This window comes from Streptopelia decaocto (assembly GCF_964273445.1).
Source record: "Streptopelia decaocto genome assembly, chromosome: 1".
In the NCBI taxonomy this organism is placed as follows: Eukaryota; Metazoa; Chordata; class Aves; order Columbiformes; family Columbidae; genus Streptopelia; species Streptopelia decaocto.
Window position 1 is genome coordinate 121,558,092 of NC_138663.1, and position 15,088 is coordinate 121,573,179.

General features: G+C 35.8%; 1 protein-coding gene across 4 annotated transcripts in view; it reads right to left on the bottom strand.

Annotated features, from left to right (window-relative positions):
* The window catches only part of SON (SON DNA and RNA binding protein), a 42,522-nt gene that overhangs the window by 9,754 nt on the left and 17,680 nt on the right, over nucleotides 1–15,088 (bottom strand). For all 4 annotated transcript variants that reach the window (XM_082043269.1, XM_082043270.1, XM_082043272.1 and 1 more), the window contains exons 4-8: nucleotides 14,591–14,751; nucleotides 12,235–12,375; nucleotides 10,243–10,431; nucleotides 5,673–5,783; nucleotides 5,182–5,298 (exon numbers count right to left, since the gene is read on the bottom strand). In XM_082043269.1, the coding sequence (XP_081899395.1) occupies nucleotides 5,182–5,298; nucleotides 5,673–5,783; nucleotides 10,243–10,431; nucleotides 12,235–12,375; nucleotides 14,591–14,751 (719 nt within the window). The remainder of the gene's footprint in view (nucleotides 1–5,181; nucleotides 5,299–5,672; nucleotides 5,784–10,242; nucleotides 10,432–12,234; nucleotides 12,376–14,590; nucleotides 14,752–15,088) is intronic.

Here is a 15,088-nt window from a genome sequence, read left to right on the forward strand (position 1 = left end):
AAGGAATTTTTTGCACTATGCTGACTCTTCAATGTTTACAACAGAACCAAGGCAACAAGAGATGAGAAAAAGAAGTTTTGTTTCATTATAGAATAGCTGTACTTGTGCATCATACTAAAAGGGTAAATAAAGTAATTTGGGTACCAATATGAAAGTAGCCAGGACAAGTTTGTTTTTAATTCAGTTCACTGAAGAAGCAAAGGCCCACAGCAGGAGAAAAAGCTCTTTCAGTTTCTGGGGTTGTGTGTTTGTTTGTTTTTAAACAGTAACCCAAATATAAATCTCTAATGTCACCTCTGCAATTATATTCTCTTTAACTATTTTTTTATAATTTAATGACAGACAACTTCACTCAGCCCATGATTTAGTAGAGTACGGGTAAAAACTAGTGCTGTGTTTGTAATTACATTTGAAATGTAAAAATAGTAGAAACGTTAATGAGAGCAGGCAAGCCATATATGCATTTCTTTTCAATTTTAAAAATCACAAAAGGCCAAGTCACACAAAACTATTTAGCAGGTGTGTACCCGTGCAGATCTGGCTCATAAGGAGGATATCAAATTGAAAAGTATGCAATACAATAAACACCCAGCTTCCTAAGTATTTGGTTACTGTTGTTGAAATTAACTAATTATTTAGAAAACAATTGTTCTTTTTCATTCACTAATCCAAATTTGAGTAAGTCTGCATAAAAGTTTAGTATCATTTTTCTTGTCTTTTGATCTCTGAATTCCATGAAAGGTCAGCCAAGTAAAGCACACTTCCATTCTGCCAGCAGATGGAGACAACTAATAAGCCACATTCTCATGTCAACACTTCTTTGAAAAGATGACTATAGAGTAAAATCTGATCACTTAAGCAGGGTTTTTTTAAGTAATTTTAATTAAAAATATCCCTCTTTTAAAGCTATGTTAGGACAACTAATTAAGGGCTTAAACAAGCAAACAAAACAAAACAAAACAATCACTTCTGAAATATGGTATTACACATTGGAAATTTTTTCTGAAACACAGGTCAGATAGTCATCATTGTTTAACTGCAACAACTGTCTTGGGGAAAAGGTTCAAGATTGAGCTGAACTATCTATAAAACAATACTTGCAACATCCAAAATATAAAAGCCATAATTATTTGAGAGATCTTAAAATATATCATCAATTTCTGCTCTCTGAAAATACTTATTCCTTCTCACAATGCTAACATGGCACTAAAAACAAGTTCTGTCAGAAGGAAGGTTTATTTCTTTTGTGCAATAATTTATTAAGCAAAGGACAACAAAGTCTTAAAGGTACTCAGTAGACGGTTTCAGCTATAGGACAATGGGCTGTCTTAAAGATCACTTTTAGACTAACTCCAAAGAAAATTTCTCTGTATCAAGTACTAGGAACAAGCATCTGTCTTTGGCAAAACTTTTGCAAAGTAGCTGAGTTTTCCATTAAATAAACGGGCACTTTTGGCAGCAGGCAACTTCTTTCCCCAGCACAAAATGAAGAATATCTTTCTAAAGAATCCCATCAAATGCCTTACAAAAACTACACTCGTAATCAGCGTCAGGATTTCTATTCTCAGCTTTTGCATAGAATCAGTAGAAAGTAAGCCAAGGATGGCTTGGAAAAACAAACAAACACCCACACCATATCTTGAGGACTGAACAGGGAGTCAGTCCAATATAACTAACATGTAGTTGCGTTGCCTTGCTATGTGACATTTCCAAGGAAAGCTCATTGTGTCATATAATGCAGTAAGAATACAATAATGGTGGTAAGCAGTCCTGTTAGAAGGTCAGCAGTCCTTGTGCAAGTAATATCACAAAATTTAGTTCCACCTCCATCACTAGTCTGAGTTTGATTCATCTGCTATGACTGTGGAAGAATGAAAAGAAATGCTTTAACTTTTCAGAACTTCCTACACAAAGCAGAGCATCCTAATGGCCACAGTAAAACTGCATCTCATGCTTTAGCAGATCCCAAGCATTAACCTATGCGTGTAAAACACTGCAGGAACCTTGCTTTGAGAGTAAGCTCAGGCTCTAGAATTATGCTGATAAACAAGTGGTAAGTCTGGGAAAGTCTGAGTAAGTAGACCTCAACAGAATTTGCTTGGAAAAAAATATTTGACCACTTCTTCCAATTTAACACTTATTCAGCAACATAATATATTTGTAAGAAAAAGGAAAAAAGAGCAGCAACCTCCAGAAGAAGCAAGTCATATTTGTAAACTGATTACACCTATGATGATAAACTGAAACAGAAACCACTTTTCAAATTAAAAAGATAATATTGTTCATAAAGCTGTTTTAATGATACAAGAAGCCTAACAACATATTATTTATGAATACTGCTCAGAACCTTACGCATGAACATAATGAATTAGAACATTACTTAGAAAAACAAATTATACTTCTACTTGGTATGTCGATCATTCAAGTATGCTGCATTAACCACTTCGGTAGCTAATTCCCTCAAAACTTTATTGCTATAAAATTGAAGTTGCAGGCACATTTTGGTTTGAGTACATATTACCTCTCCAGAGTCATTTTTACAGTACAAAAAAAAAAGCACAAATCCAAGAAATGCAAAGTGAAGACACCACTTATCAAACAAATTCCCCACGTATTTTTTTCTCCCCTCCTAACACCGCTCTTCTGTTTTGTTACAATCTATCTGGTTTTGAGATTATCTCCCACAAGCACAAACTCTGCAGATGTTGTAATTCCTTGTTTAATGATACACAAATAACTATCTGACATAGGCTCTGTTTCTGCTGAAGGGTGCACATCCACAAGTCCTCTTACAGCAATCACTTACAGCAATCTACCAACCAAAATGCCTTCAGTAAACCACATCTTCAGTCAGAAACATGCATTAATTTCCACACACAACACACAGAAATTCCACAGCCCTACTAGCAGATGAAAAATTTAGAACTACTAGGGTTTTTTAATATTAAAATGCATTTTCCTTAGGCCAATAAGAGGAGTACAAGTCTGACTTCCCAGTGCTACACTGCATAATTAACAGGAACTAAGTTACACAATTTCAAGAGCTTAAGTAAAATACAACCCGTACTTTGCATTTCATGGTTGGTTTGCATTCATGTCACTGAGAAAGATAACATGCATTCATAACCTGTTATCCCTACTTCACTTTTTTTCTGTGAAATCATTCTCTAACCACAGATGTAACTCCACATTAAGTTCTTCAAACCTAAGTTTTATGAAGGCTTTCACAGGACCCACCATTCCCAAAACAAAAACCAAGGTGAGTCTTGTGCAGCCCCTAATATATTTTGTAGAGGGCGCATGACCATAGCTACTTGTCATCTCATGAGTTGATGGCAATGTGCTTGCAAATATGGAACCTGGAAAGAGCAAAAGAAGTCAGGCTGAGGAATGCCAGAGCAGGAAAGAGGACTGTATCCTCATCTTCTTCACCCAAAAACTCTTCTTGTTTCCAGTAGCAGCCTCCTTTCCAACAAACCACATGATGCTTGCAAGGGAGGACGCCCACTACTGCAAACCACTACATTTTTGCAGCTATGGGAAGGACAGAAGTGCTGCTGCTGACTCGCTCTTTCTAGATTCAACAAAAGAGTCAAACATGCTTCTACTACTCACAGCAGTCTTGTCCACAAGCCAGAGACCAGACTCTCCTCTCATTTTCTCTCTATAAAGCATTTTGTTGGGTTTTTGTTTGGTTTATTGGTTTTTCAAGTAGGTCACAGAGTGAAAACCAAGGGAAGAAGGCACTTGTCTTCTCCACTTGATTTTTGTTAGCGGACAGCCCTGTTACTGGAAGGCACAGAAGAGCACCACAGAACCTTGAGGAATGACAATGGGATGAGGAGGCTTGGGAAAGAGATGATCAGAGATGTTCCCTTTTCCCTTGCCCTGGGAATCCATTCAAGATGTGCAGAAACTTAGAGCCATCCTAGGCTTGCTGATCTCTTTCACAAGCCTTGTGGTGGAAATGCTCTCCTTTTCTCACCAATATATCGCTGAGGAGTTCTTTATATTCCTAAATTCCTCTGCCGGGGACAAGTGTAATCAAAGCTGACATTTTGTTACAATCTCAAAAGTTACTAATTGCTGAAATAGGACTTTATTATCTATGCTCTGTATTAATACTGAGAAGAGCCAAAAGATTCCCATCTAGCAAGTAACCTGTACCTCTTTGTTGCCTGGCTCTTGGTATTGCTTGACCATATAAAGCGGAAAAACAAGTTAGTGAATCTTGGCAAAAATATTTCTGGTTTTAGGATGTTGTAATTCCAGATTTTTGTGTTCAGTTTATACCAAGTTTTATGGAAAATTCTACCTAAGCTTCAAATCTAACCTACCAGTTGAAGGTTGTCTTAACACTGTGTTCTCAAAGGATAAGCAGATACAGCATATACTCAACTAAGTGACTTCCAAGACTGACCACCATAATGAGTTATTCTTTCTGCCTGAAAGGTGGATATTGCTTGAATTTCTCAGTTCTACTTCTTGAAAGAGAACCAGTTCAGTATTTATTTTCAAAGATGAGGCATGAATTATTAAACTTATAAAACGCATGTATCTATGACGCATTGCACCCCCCAAAAAAGCCAGTATAACTCTGCAGTAAGAAGTAACTATCACTGCAGGATGACATTAAACTTATTAACCCAACTGCAACTTCAGGTTTAATGCTCCAAATCTTTGGCTCCCAGAAAGTGCTGGTGACACAAAGAGAAGAGGCAAAGTAGCAGTCAGATAGAACCAAGTCAAACAAAAGAGCAGTTTGGGACTTGGTTCACTGAAGATGATGCTAAAACATCATTGACTTCAATAACATCAGGATCAAACCTTGCCAGATCTGTCCCAATCCCATAAAAGTAGTGATGGACCTACCAATGCAGCCACATCAATATCATGAAAGTCATTACAGTGTAAGGTAACAGTATATATGAACCAATCTGACTCAAATACCAGACGCAGACCTTATTGAAGTACTCTATGTCATGAGCAACACCTTAATGCACAACAAAATGGACACAGCAGCAAGTATCTAAATTGATCAAAGACAACGTTTTAACTCAACCTGTTGTATTTGACACATGCATTACCATAGGTTTTTAAGGCACATTTTCTGCATTTTTTGATACTTCCACTGCTGTTTAAAATGTGATAGTTAGATAAGTATGTCTGCATAACTTCTACCTTTCTAATCCATGCTTGGGGACCACTGTTGGTCAGCTCATCCGAGGACAGAATCTGTGCTCCAGTACTTCCTGTGAATTGGCCAGGTATGGAGTTTGATTGAGCCCAGGCATCAATCTACAAAATAAAAATCAACTGTAACACCAAAATAAAAATGTGTTCATTTTTCCTTTGCAATTCTCTAATTTTCCTCTATTTTCATCATGATTCCTCACTTACGTTTAGTGCTGTGTTCATGAACACTCATTTGTACGAAGATGCTCCAAAAACCTAAGCATCTTTGGACGTCTGAGCTCAAAGTCTAGCAGGTTCATGGTTTGCTTATCCTCAAAATCAGTGTTACAAAATGCAAAATAAAGGCAGAATTTCTAAATGTGTGCCAATAAATTGGGCTTCTAAAAACCTGTACGTAAATATGTAAGAAATATCAGCTGGTGTGAAGGGTAAACATTTAAAGTTCATCAAAATGCTGATAAAAAACTGCAACGTACCTGTTCCTGTGCACGATTCAACATGCACATGGCGTCTAAATCAAATGCATTTTCATTAAGCCTTTTCTGAGCCAGCGCTCGATCATTCATAGCTGCAGTTATGTCCACACCCTAGGAAGAAAAGGATTATTTTTAAAAATACATAAGACCACGATAACATCCACTTGATTTGGAAAAAGCTGTTGTAGAATAAATGCTACAAAAACTACAGCAGTGTTTTACACAATGAACAGTTGGTTTGACATATAAATAGGCAATGTGAAAAAAATCTCAGACTACTTGTTAAGTATATACAATATGGGCTTTCCTAAACAAATATTCAACTTCAGATTTTGTTTAACACCGTGTACATACAAAATATCACGATAATTATTTTCAGAGAACTATCTTGGTGACAAAAAGTCCTGGTGTATACTACTTAAAGAGAGAAGCATATTATTGTTCAGTGGACTCTTACTAACGAACAGAATTAAATGTAATGTAAATATGAATTTTTTAAAAGTCATCAAACAGAGCTGTTCACATGAGTGCCCTACTATTAAGTCACATTCAAACTTCAAGTTTCACGTATTAAAAAATTAAAGTAAGAATCACATGGATTCCATGAACTTGAGGTTTAGTGTTTTAAATCTTAATCTTCAGTGTAAAACAGACTTGCATAAAAGTAAAACCAGGCTGGTAGCTCATAAAATTGATGGGTTTAGAAAGTATTGTTTAGATCTGTGCTGCTGAACTAAAATAAAATTTAAAGAAAAACAAATTTGAAACTATCTCACACATGGTAATCAGAATTATTTGGGTAAAAATTATGGAGCAAATGAAGAGGCTCAATGCAAACCTCTATGTGCAAAGAAATCGAGAGAAACCCAAAATATTTGGGGATACCAAAATGTAACAAATTATGGCTAGAATACACCTCTTTTGTAAAATTACTTGTGCCTTGTTCTTCAGATGATGGGCATTTTATGGATCATTCTATTTTGAAAGGCGAAAAAGAAGAGTATTCAGAGACAAGTGAAACTTCTTTGGAGCTGAGCACATGAAGGGGACTGAAAGGGTTGGAACTGTTTGAAGCGCAGAGGAAATCCAATAATCGGAACAGCAGGTAACATATAGACATAAATCAGGTTGATGTTTGGTACTTTTTTCCCTGTGTGGTGTTTTGTTGTTTTTTTTTGTTTGGTTTTGGGGTTTTTGTTGTTGTTGTTGTTTTTAGTTTTGGTTGGGGTTTTTGTTTGGATGGTTTGGTTTTAGGTTTTGGGGTGTTTTGTTTGGTGGGGGTTTTTTTCTTGTTTTGGTGCATGTTCATTTTTTAATTTGTACTACAGAAGATTTGCACCTTTTGTTAGTCATTATCTCATAATCTTAGCCTCTCATACATTACACTACAATAAAGGGCCAGCAGAAGAAACTGAATCTAATTTAAAATTGACCCTGCTGAAGAGAAAAATACCCAAAATCCCTGACACATGGCCCAGGTCAAGAATTTAGTAAATATTAAAAAGCAGGAAGAGCCAGGCACACATGTCTGTGATTGCATAAAACAGCGTATTATTTTTGTACTCTGGCTATTAAAACTTATTTTAAGATGGGTGATTTTTTTAAATTGTTTAGGACAAGAAGAATTTCCCTTAGGAAGATCATTACCGAAACATCTGGCACTGACCAAGACAGACTTAAAATCCCAGAAGTCCTATGTGTCTATGAAACTGACTTCAATATTTATTTCCCCAGCTGACAAAAACACAAATCATGAACAAGGCACAAGAAGAATTAAAAGATTTTCTAACAATCACCTAGCATGACAGTCATGCATGTAAAAGAATGCCTGTTTACAATATATACTTTCTTATGTTAATAAGTTCCCCTTATACAATTAAAATAATTCTTCAATGTTTTGTCTGTGAAACTCGTTCAGGAGAGAAATAAAAGTTATTCTACTCACCAAAAGCTTCAATCCAGCAATACACATAGGCATGCAAGCAGTCCACTGAAACCACATTGGGACCACTCACATACTTAAACATATATGTGTACTTTAGTGCTTTACCGGACTGGGGCCTATTAGTAGATACCCTGGTTAGTTAGAATTCCCACACTTTCCCCACATGGCCAGTCACCATTTTGGAGACCATCATGGCTTTGTTTTATGTCAACACACTCGATGGCAGCTTTGGATCTTGAAAAAAAAATATCTCTGCTTGAAGTATGAAAAGTTGTTATTATTTAGGCAAGTAAAACAGTTTCAAGTTCAGCATGCTATTTTCCACAAGAGCTCTGCCTTTCCAATCCTGACTTTTAATCTTAGTAACATTTTCCCCATGGACACAAATAACAAATATTGAAGCAAGAAAGAAAAGAGTGACAGTAGAAAGCAGGCATTTTTGACATACTTCATAGGTCCACTGATACACCAAATGCATTTACTACATATTTAGATCACAATGGCTTCTATGTGTAACGGTCACCTGTGTATATTCCAAACTAAAATACAACACCTCAGCTCTATTCTTTCAGACTTTCAAATATAGATTCTTTCTCATAGGTTTCTCTGGCTTCTAGATATGCTGATACTTCAGAATACTCAAGACTTTTTCTCCATCTCTCCATCTCCTGCTACCACAAACAGCTATATTAAAAAAATAATGTTTTATTGAAACAATTTGTAATATATTAGCAGGGCCTTTTCAAGACTGCTTCTTCCCATAACTAAACCTGTTACTTGAATAAAAACATAACAATAAAACCAATGACATATTTTTTAATGTAAATATAGACTTGCATCAGAATCGTCACAATCAGATTTCAAAATCAGCAACAATGAAGGGAGGTAAATGATATGTCAAACTTCCTGAGGATCCAAGTACACTCCCCCACTACCCTACTCCAACAACAAGGGAGTTTATCTGGCGTATTTGCTCCAAGGAAGCAATTTCATCCACAAAGAATCCTTCTAAGTATTTTTAAAAATTAGCAGAAAAACATTCTGTTACCTTTCAGACACCCCGAAGAAACATGCAGGAATTCTGTTACTACAAGAGTATTCCTGTATTTCAAAATTAAGGATTGCCAAACCCAAGGGAATTTTAAGTTCTGCTGTCAGCTACTGACCCCTGAAATCACCCTTAACACAAACCAAGTTAAGGTAAGTGCAAATAAAAATATTTATTTACAAAATATAAAAACAGACAATATTGTTACAAGCATTTATAAAGATACACATGACAGTAAGGAAATAAAGTTATGTTTAATATATTTACTCCAATATCAATTTTTACGGCCTTTTCTACACAATCAATACAGAAACCATCAGTGCTTAGCTAACGCAATTTGTCAAAGACACAAGCCGAGCATCATTGGCAACCTGATGCAGCTATCAACAAAGCTCGCCTGAAGTATGAGCATATCATTAACCATTTGAAGGACAAGACTTTTTTACCACCTGGTAAAAATACAGCCAAATGTTGGAATAAAATGTTTCTATGCTCCGGACTTTTTATGTATACACTAGTAACTGGGAATGACATTTCTGCACAAACATTTCAGAATGTTTGTCCTATTAGTGGTTCATGACAAAGACCAAACAGCAGTTATCGTCTGCACTGAGGGAACAATGAACTGGATGCCTGACCTTCAAACTCTGAGGTACACCCATGAAAATGTCTGTTGAATTAATTATATTCTCTGTGCTTCTAGTTCTGTAGAAGACACAGAAGAAAATACCTTCTGTGATTCAGGAATTGAATTGTACAACGCTATAAAGTTTTTGAAAAACAAAGTGGACCAAATGGAAAGATTGTTTCATCAGAAACTGATGCCAAGGCTTTTTCGTTTATTTGCTTTAAAAAGTGTGAGGACAAGTCTTCAGATGGAATGAGGTCAACATCGACTTGAAAGAATTTACATCTGTTTTAAATATTTAATTTACTTAATTACAAAGACCCCATAAAATATCATTTTGAAGACATTTCAAGGGGAAAAACATGCCTTTTTTTAATTACACATACAATTAGATTTTTCTTTGGAAGGCCACGTGGAAGACAACTATGCAAAAAAATGTGACTGTAAAGCTAAAAAATTATTAGATACATCCAGATGAAACGGCAGTTTTAGAAACTACTTTCAAATCTATTTTTAATGGATTGCCTTTCAATGTAATGTTATTGCTTTAAGACTGACAGGACAATTTTAATTATTGTTGAATTTATAATTATGAAATTCTCAACTTAGGGTTATTAACCTTTTCAAGAAACTGGACAAGAAACTTGCTTTTCATCTTCAAGCAAAAGTTTAAATTCTACCGAGACAACAAAGTCACTAGTTGACAAAAGTGCACAGTATGGGTACAGGTTGCTTTCATCATTGCACACGCGAGCAACTAAATTTGAAGACCACAGCTGTTCAGGTATTAGCTTATTGAAGTGTTAGATACTACCTACTTAAGTGTTTTTTGTTTGGTTTTCTGTTTGTTTGGTTTTTTGTTTTTTTTCACAGACTGCGATTTAGCACCAGACTGACCAGGTAATGGCTTTGGTTTTCTTATATGATATGCTTTCCTTCCCTTCCTTACCTCAATGGATGGTTTGGGGAAAACATCGTCCTTGCTGTCTTCTTTGCCTTTCTCAACTGGAACCCATTCTCCATAGACACTATCTGCTTCTTTTTTCCTATGTTGAGACCCAGATGATACAGGAAATTCCTTTGACAGGCTGACCTGATTTTTTGGTTGTGGTGGTGGTGCTGGTTTTATGCTGGGAGTCTTAAAGAAACAAAATTAGAAAGAGTTAAAACTTGAAAACACAATACCCACGTCTTTAAGAAACAATTTAATGCATACACTTGATATTAACTTTTCATAAAACAGTCATCCTTCTTACCAACATCAAACTGAAAGCTTTTATAACAAATCATTTTACTACAGCCCTAAAAACACACAAGTGAGCAACAAACTGGAGTATAAGACAAAACAGCTAGAAGCTAATTTTGCTTAAATCACCTTCAGCAGCCAAAAATACAGAAAACCTCACTCCTGCAATTAAGCTCCCTGCTTTCCCCGCACCCTATCATAAAGAGAATAATCATAATCTGCCACATACACATTTTGTAACGGAAAGCTCCAAAATAAAAATCCTGGGCAGCAAAAAACATTGGCTGTGATATCCACGTGATGATAAAAGCTCTACATTACTATACACAGAGAAAGCAGTTTTCAACATTTTCTGCTTTTTAAAAATTTTTAATAGCAGTATGAATCTTGAAGTAAACTAAGTCTATAAGCTTGTTTTCCTTAGAAAGTATTGCTAATACATTAAGAAACCACAGAAACCTCTGACAGGTTCCTTTTTCAAGAGGCAAGCAGAGTCCAGACAATATTGAGTAAACTCCTGCTATCAAATGGACACAGATGGGACCAGTAGTAAGACTAGAATCCAGGAAGAATGAAAAGAATAATACCAGAAGTGTCAAAATATTGGAAAAGAGGCAGAGCAGCCCATAACCACTAAAGAACATTCCTCTTTGGAGCCTGTACACAATCCCAAGGTTTCTTGAGTTCTGTCGTACCAATTTCTAACAGTACAATATAAACTGTAAACCTGTTTCTACCTTACATCTTATGTAAACATGTATTACTGCTCATTTTGTGTCTGCCACAAGTTATATATATTGGTACATAGAAATATAAATGCTACTTATATTTTCACTTGGCATATTAATACTTTTATAGTACTTCATACCCTACAACATCAGAGCATACTTTCAAGGACATAAAAAAACCCCCAAAGATAAAACTGTTAAAAAAAAATCTAGACTAATTCTAATCCATTCTTTAAAGCATATGAATCCCAGATGCATTTGAAGAAATGCTCCCTCATTTTATTCCTTCCAACCTGTTCATACCTAGGAAGTGCCAATTGTGACAGAGTCAAAAGCAGACCCCAAGGAGGGGACTTAATGGAACATTCAGACCCTCTTGGTAACAAGCAACATCAGCGACCTTCATTCTTAATACACCATTTACTTCTCTATTGACTAACCTCAAAAGTAACAGAAATTCTTTCTCCTTTAGGGAACGCTTGAGATCTACCAAAGAAGCAGACATACAAGATTTGCAGTCTGCACAAAGCTGATGGCATAATCTTATTTAAAACACCTCAAAATGCTTTGAGAATTTTGCTAGGCTTTTTTTTGTTTGTCTTTCAAAGAAAAACAATGCTGTTCCAAAAGCACTTCCCAATTCCAATGCTGTTTGTAAATACATATTCATATTTTTGCAATGAAAATGTGAAGTAAAACTGATCCTCCTTACGTTATTTAAGCTTTAAAAACTATAAAGACCTTAAGGAAAAAAAAAAGCCATTTCAAAAGCCATTTCAATCCTATTATGGGAACTACCACGATTTCATAACTACAGGTAAGATTCTTATTGTAGCAAGAGTACTTTAAACAACATCCCCATGCAATTTCACCACGATTATCAATCCCTGTTATATTTCTGCAAAATTACTGGCATTATTTAAAAATAAATCACAACTTAAATATTGAAAATTAAAGGAATACTCACACTTAAATTGAAAAAAATAGGTTTGGGTTCACTGAGCTTAAAAGGATGATTATAGAAAGGACGTTCTTCCTCCTCTTCATCAGAAACATGGGGTTTGTTCACTATCACATCATCTGTGCTTTGAGCAATCTTCTTGCATTTCTTAAAAAGAGAAAGGGGCGAGGGGGAAGATATGAGAGCTCTGAATAAACCCAGACCTTCCAACCAAAACATACAAAAATAACATTTTTACAAAACAATGTTTTTCTTTTCCAAAGCAGGAGGTAGAATATAAGTAAACCTTTTAGCAATGTCATCAATATCTGTACTTTTGACATTTTACATATATTATCAAACACCTGCCTAGGTGTGCTAGACACTCATGCAGCAAATAATTTCACAGACGTAACATTTCAGCAGCACACTGTAAAACTTGCTACACAGTGCTAGTTGCAAAATGTGTGTCTAAGGCTGCAACATTCCAGAGTAGCTACTCACTGGTTGTTTGACATCCCACATAACTAGCATATTGCACTCTGATAGGAATTTCAGTAGAACTCAGAAAACTATTACACAGGAAAATCTAAGAATAATTTCTAATTCCAAATTCCACTGGTAGTGCTGGGACCCAGTCAGAAGCAATGGCATCTCAGATTTCTTCTGCAATATTTTGACACTGGCCAGACATGCAAGATATCCCCAATTCATATTCAACAGGAGTTGAATATAAAACATCTAGGTGTAATGGGGATACTGCAGTCAAACCTCTGGGGGGGAAAATGACATTCTAGAGAGGCTAAAATTTTATTATGAAAAACTCTACACAGATTCTGGTTATCTACACTGAGTGTTTACCAGTAGCAACTAACTTATTCAGCACAATATGCGTTTGAGAACATTATAGTCTAGTATCATGCTTCTATTACGTCCCCATTCATGAAAAGTAGTTATAAAACTTACACGACATTTGAAGACATCATATTTGAGGAAATAATACCAGCCATCATCTGATTTGATTCTAGTTCAAATTCATGTCATTTTAAGTTAGATCTGTTCATGACCTGATTGCTGGCATTAAGAAGCAAATAGGTAGCTCCATCTCTAAAAAGCAGGGTGCATTGATGGTTCTGTTCTCATCAGTCCTTATAAGATTCCTGAACTCTTCTGCACTAAGATGCCTCCCAACAACAACTGAAGCACATTCTTTAGGCAACAGGAAAAGCCTGCACTACTTGGAAAGCTAATCAACCAAAAATATTATCTATAGTTATTAACTGGCTCCTAACTAATTAGAAACAGTGTGTACGGTTTGCAGATTACATTGCGGAGAGGAAAGACAAGGCAGTTAGCTTGGCAAGAAGCTGAGCAGGCTTGGGAAGGGTCCTCCACTTGGACACACTACCATGTCATGCAGGCCTGGACTGCTTCTGCAGCCAACTCTGATTCAATAGAACAGGAACGTAGTTCACCAGACTGCCACAGTTGGAAAGGGGAAGGAAGGGGCAGGTTTTGGGCTTCCAGATTAGCACCAGCTACACTGGATCTTGGTCAGGTTACATGAACAACCACTTAATGTGTCTGCACAGCGTATCTGTACAATCTCAACTTCTTTACTAACAAGTACTTCTGTTTCCATCAACCCACACACAACTAAGAGATTACTTTTCAGCAATTTGACCTTGCCTAATTTCAGATGTTCTTTCCATAAACAGATATTTCAGAACTGTCACATTGATTAGACAATTAAAAAAAAAAAAAAAAAAAAAAAGGCAGTACTTTTTTTCCCCAAATTTTCTTCAGTTTCCGGGAAAAAAAAACATAGGTAGAAATTAACAAATTTAACTAGGTGGCATTACTATAGTGAAAGAATTATAGTAAAAGGATAAGTATCAAGTTTTTCCCCACAATCAGAACAAAACCATCCCATTTGTAGACTTGGAGTGCAACAGGATAGAACTGCAACGATAAATCTCTAAAACTATACTAAAGTGCATACAGAACTATGTGAAGCGGGCAATAGATTTTTAATCCAGCAATAACATTTGACAATGTGAAATTCACTAAGAAATAACATAAATAACTAACAACACATAAGCAAAAACTAGAAGTGAAAGCTTTTCTTAAGAGGACTGCAAGGTGAACTATCAATTTGTAGAAAATTATAACAGTATCAAGACAAAAAAAAAAAAAGCACAAGAACTAGATTTCATGCATTTCCACGGAATTAAATAGCCTGTTTTCAAGACTTAAACACTTTTGTAGAGAGTAAGGCTTCAAATCACAAGACTGCTTACACACAAACCAAACACAGCTCTCCTTGAAGTCATAAAATCCCCATTTGCTCATCCTCAGGTTTGATACCGTTGATCTCTCTTACCTCAGTGAGCTCTTTTAGCGTATCTCTTGATGACTTCTGATTAGCTTTGTCATCTTTCTTTTGAGATAACAGAGGCATCAGGCTTGGCGGTAAGGGAACACCAGACTTAGCACACATGGCAGCTGCATTAGCTTTGGCTATTTCAAGTAGCTGAGCCTTGTCTAAAAAAAAAAAATAAAATTTAGAGAAAAATTATTATTTTTACAAATTACTGTTTTAGTAATAAATAAGCATTTCTAGCAGACTAAACTGATTACAAAGAGAAAACACAAGATTTTTACCCACACTGTGCATTTTTATATCCTGTGAAAATAGCTAAAATTGTACTTAGTTGCTCTAGACTTCTTCAAATTTGCTCTACCCAACAGCCAAGCAAAATTCCAACTTCAGCACAAAGCACAGAAGTCCAAATTATAGCACTCAAAATCTTCCAAAGCCCAGAAGTTCTGATGCTTATTTTACTTCACTGATTCATTCTTGTTTTGGAAATACTGGGTT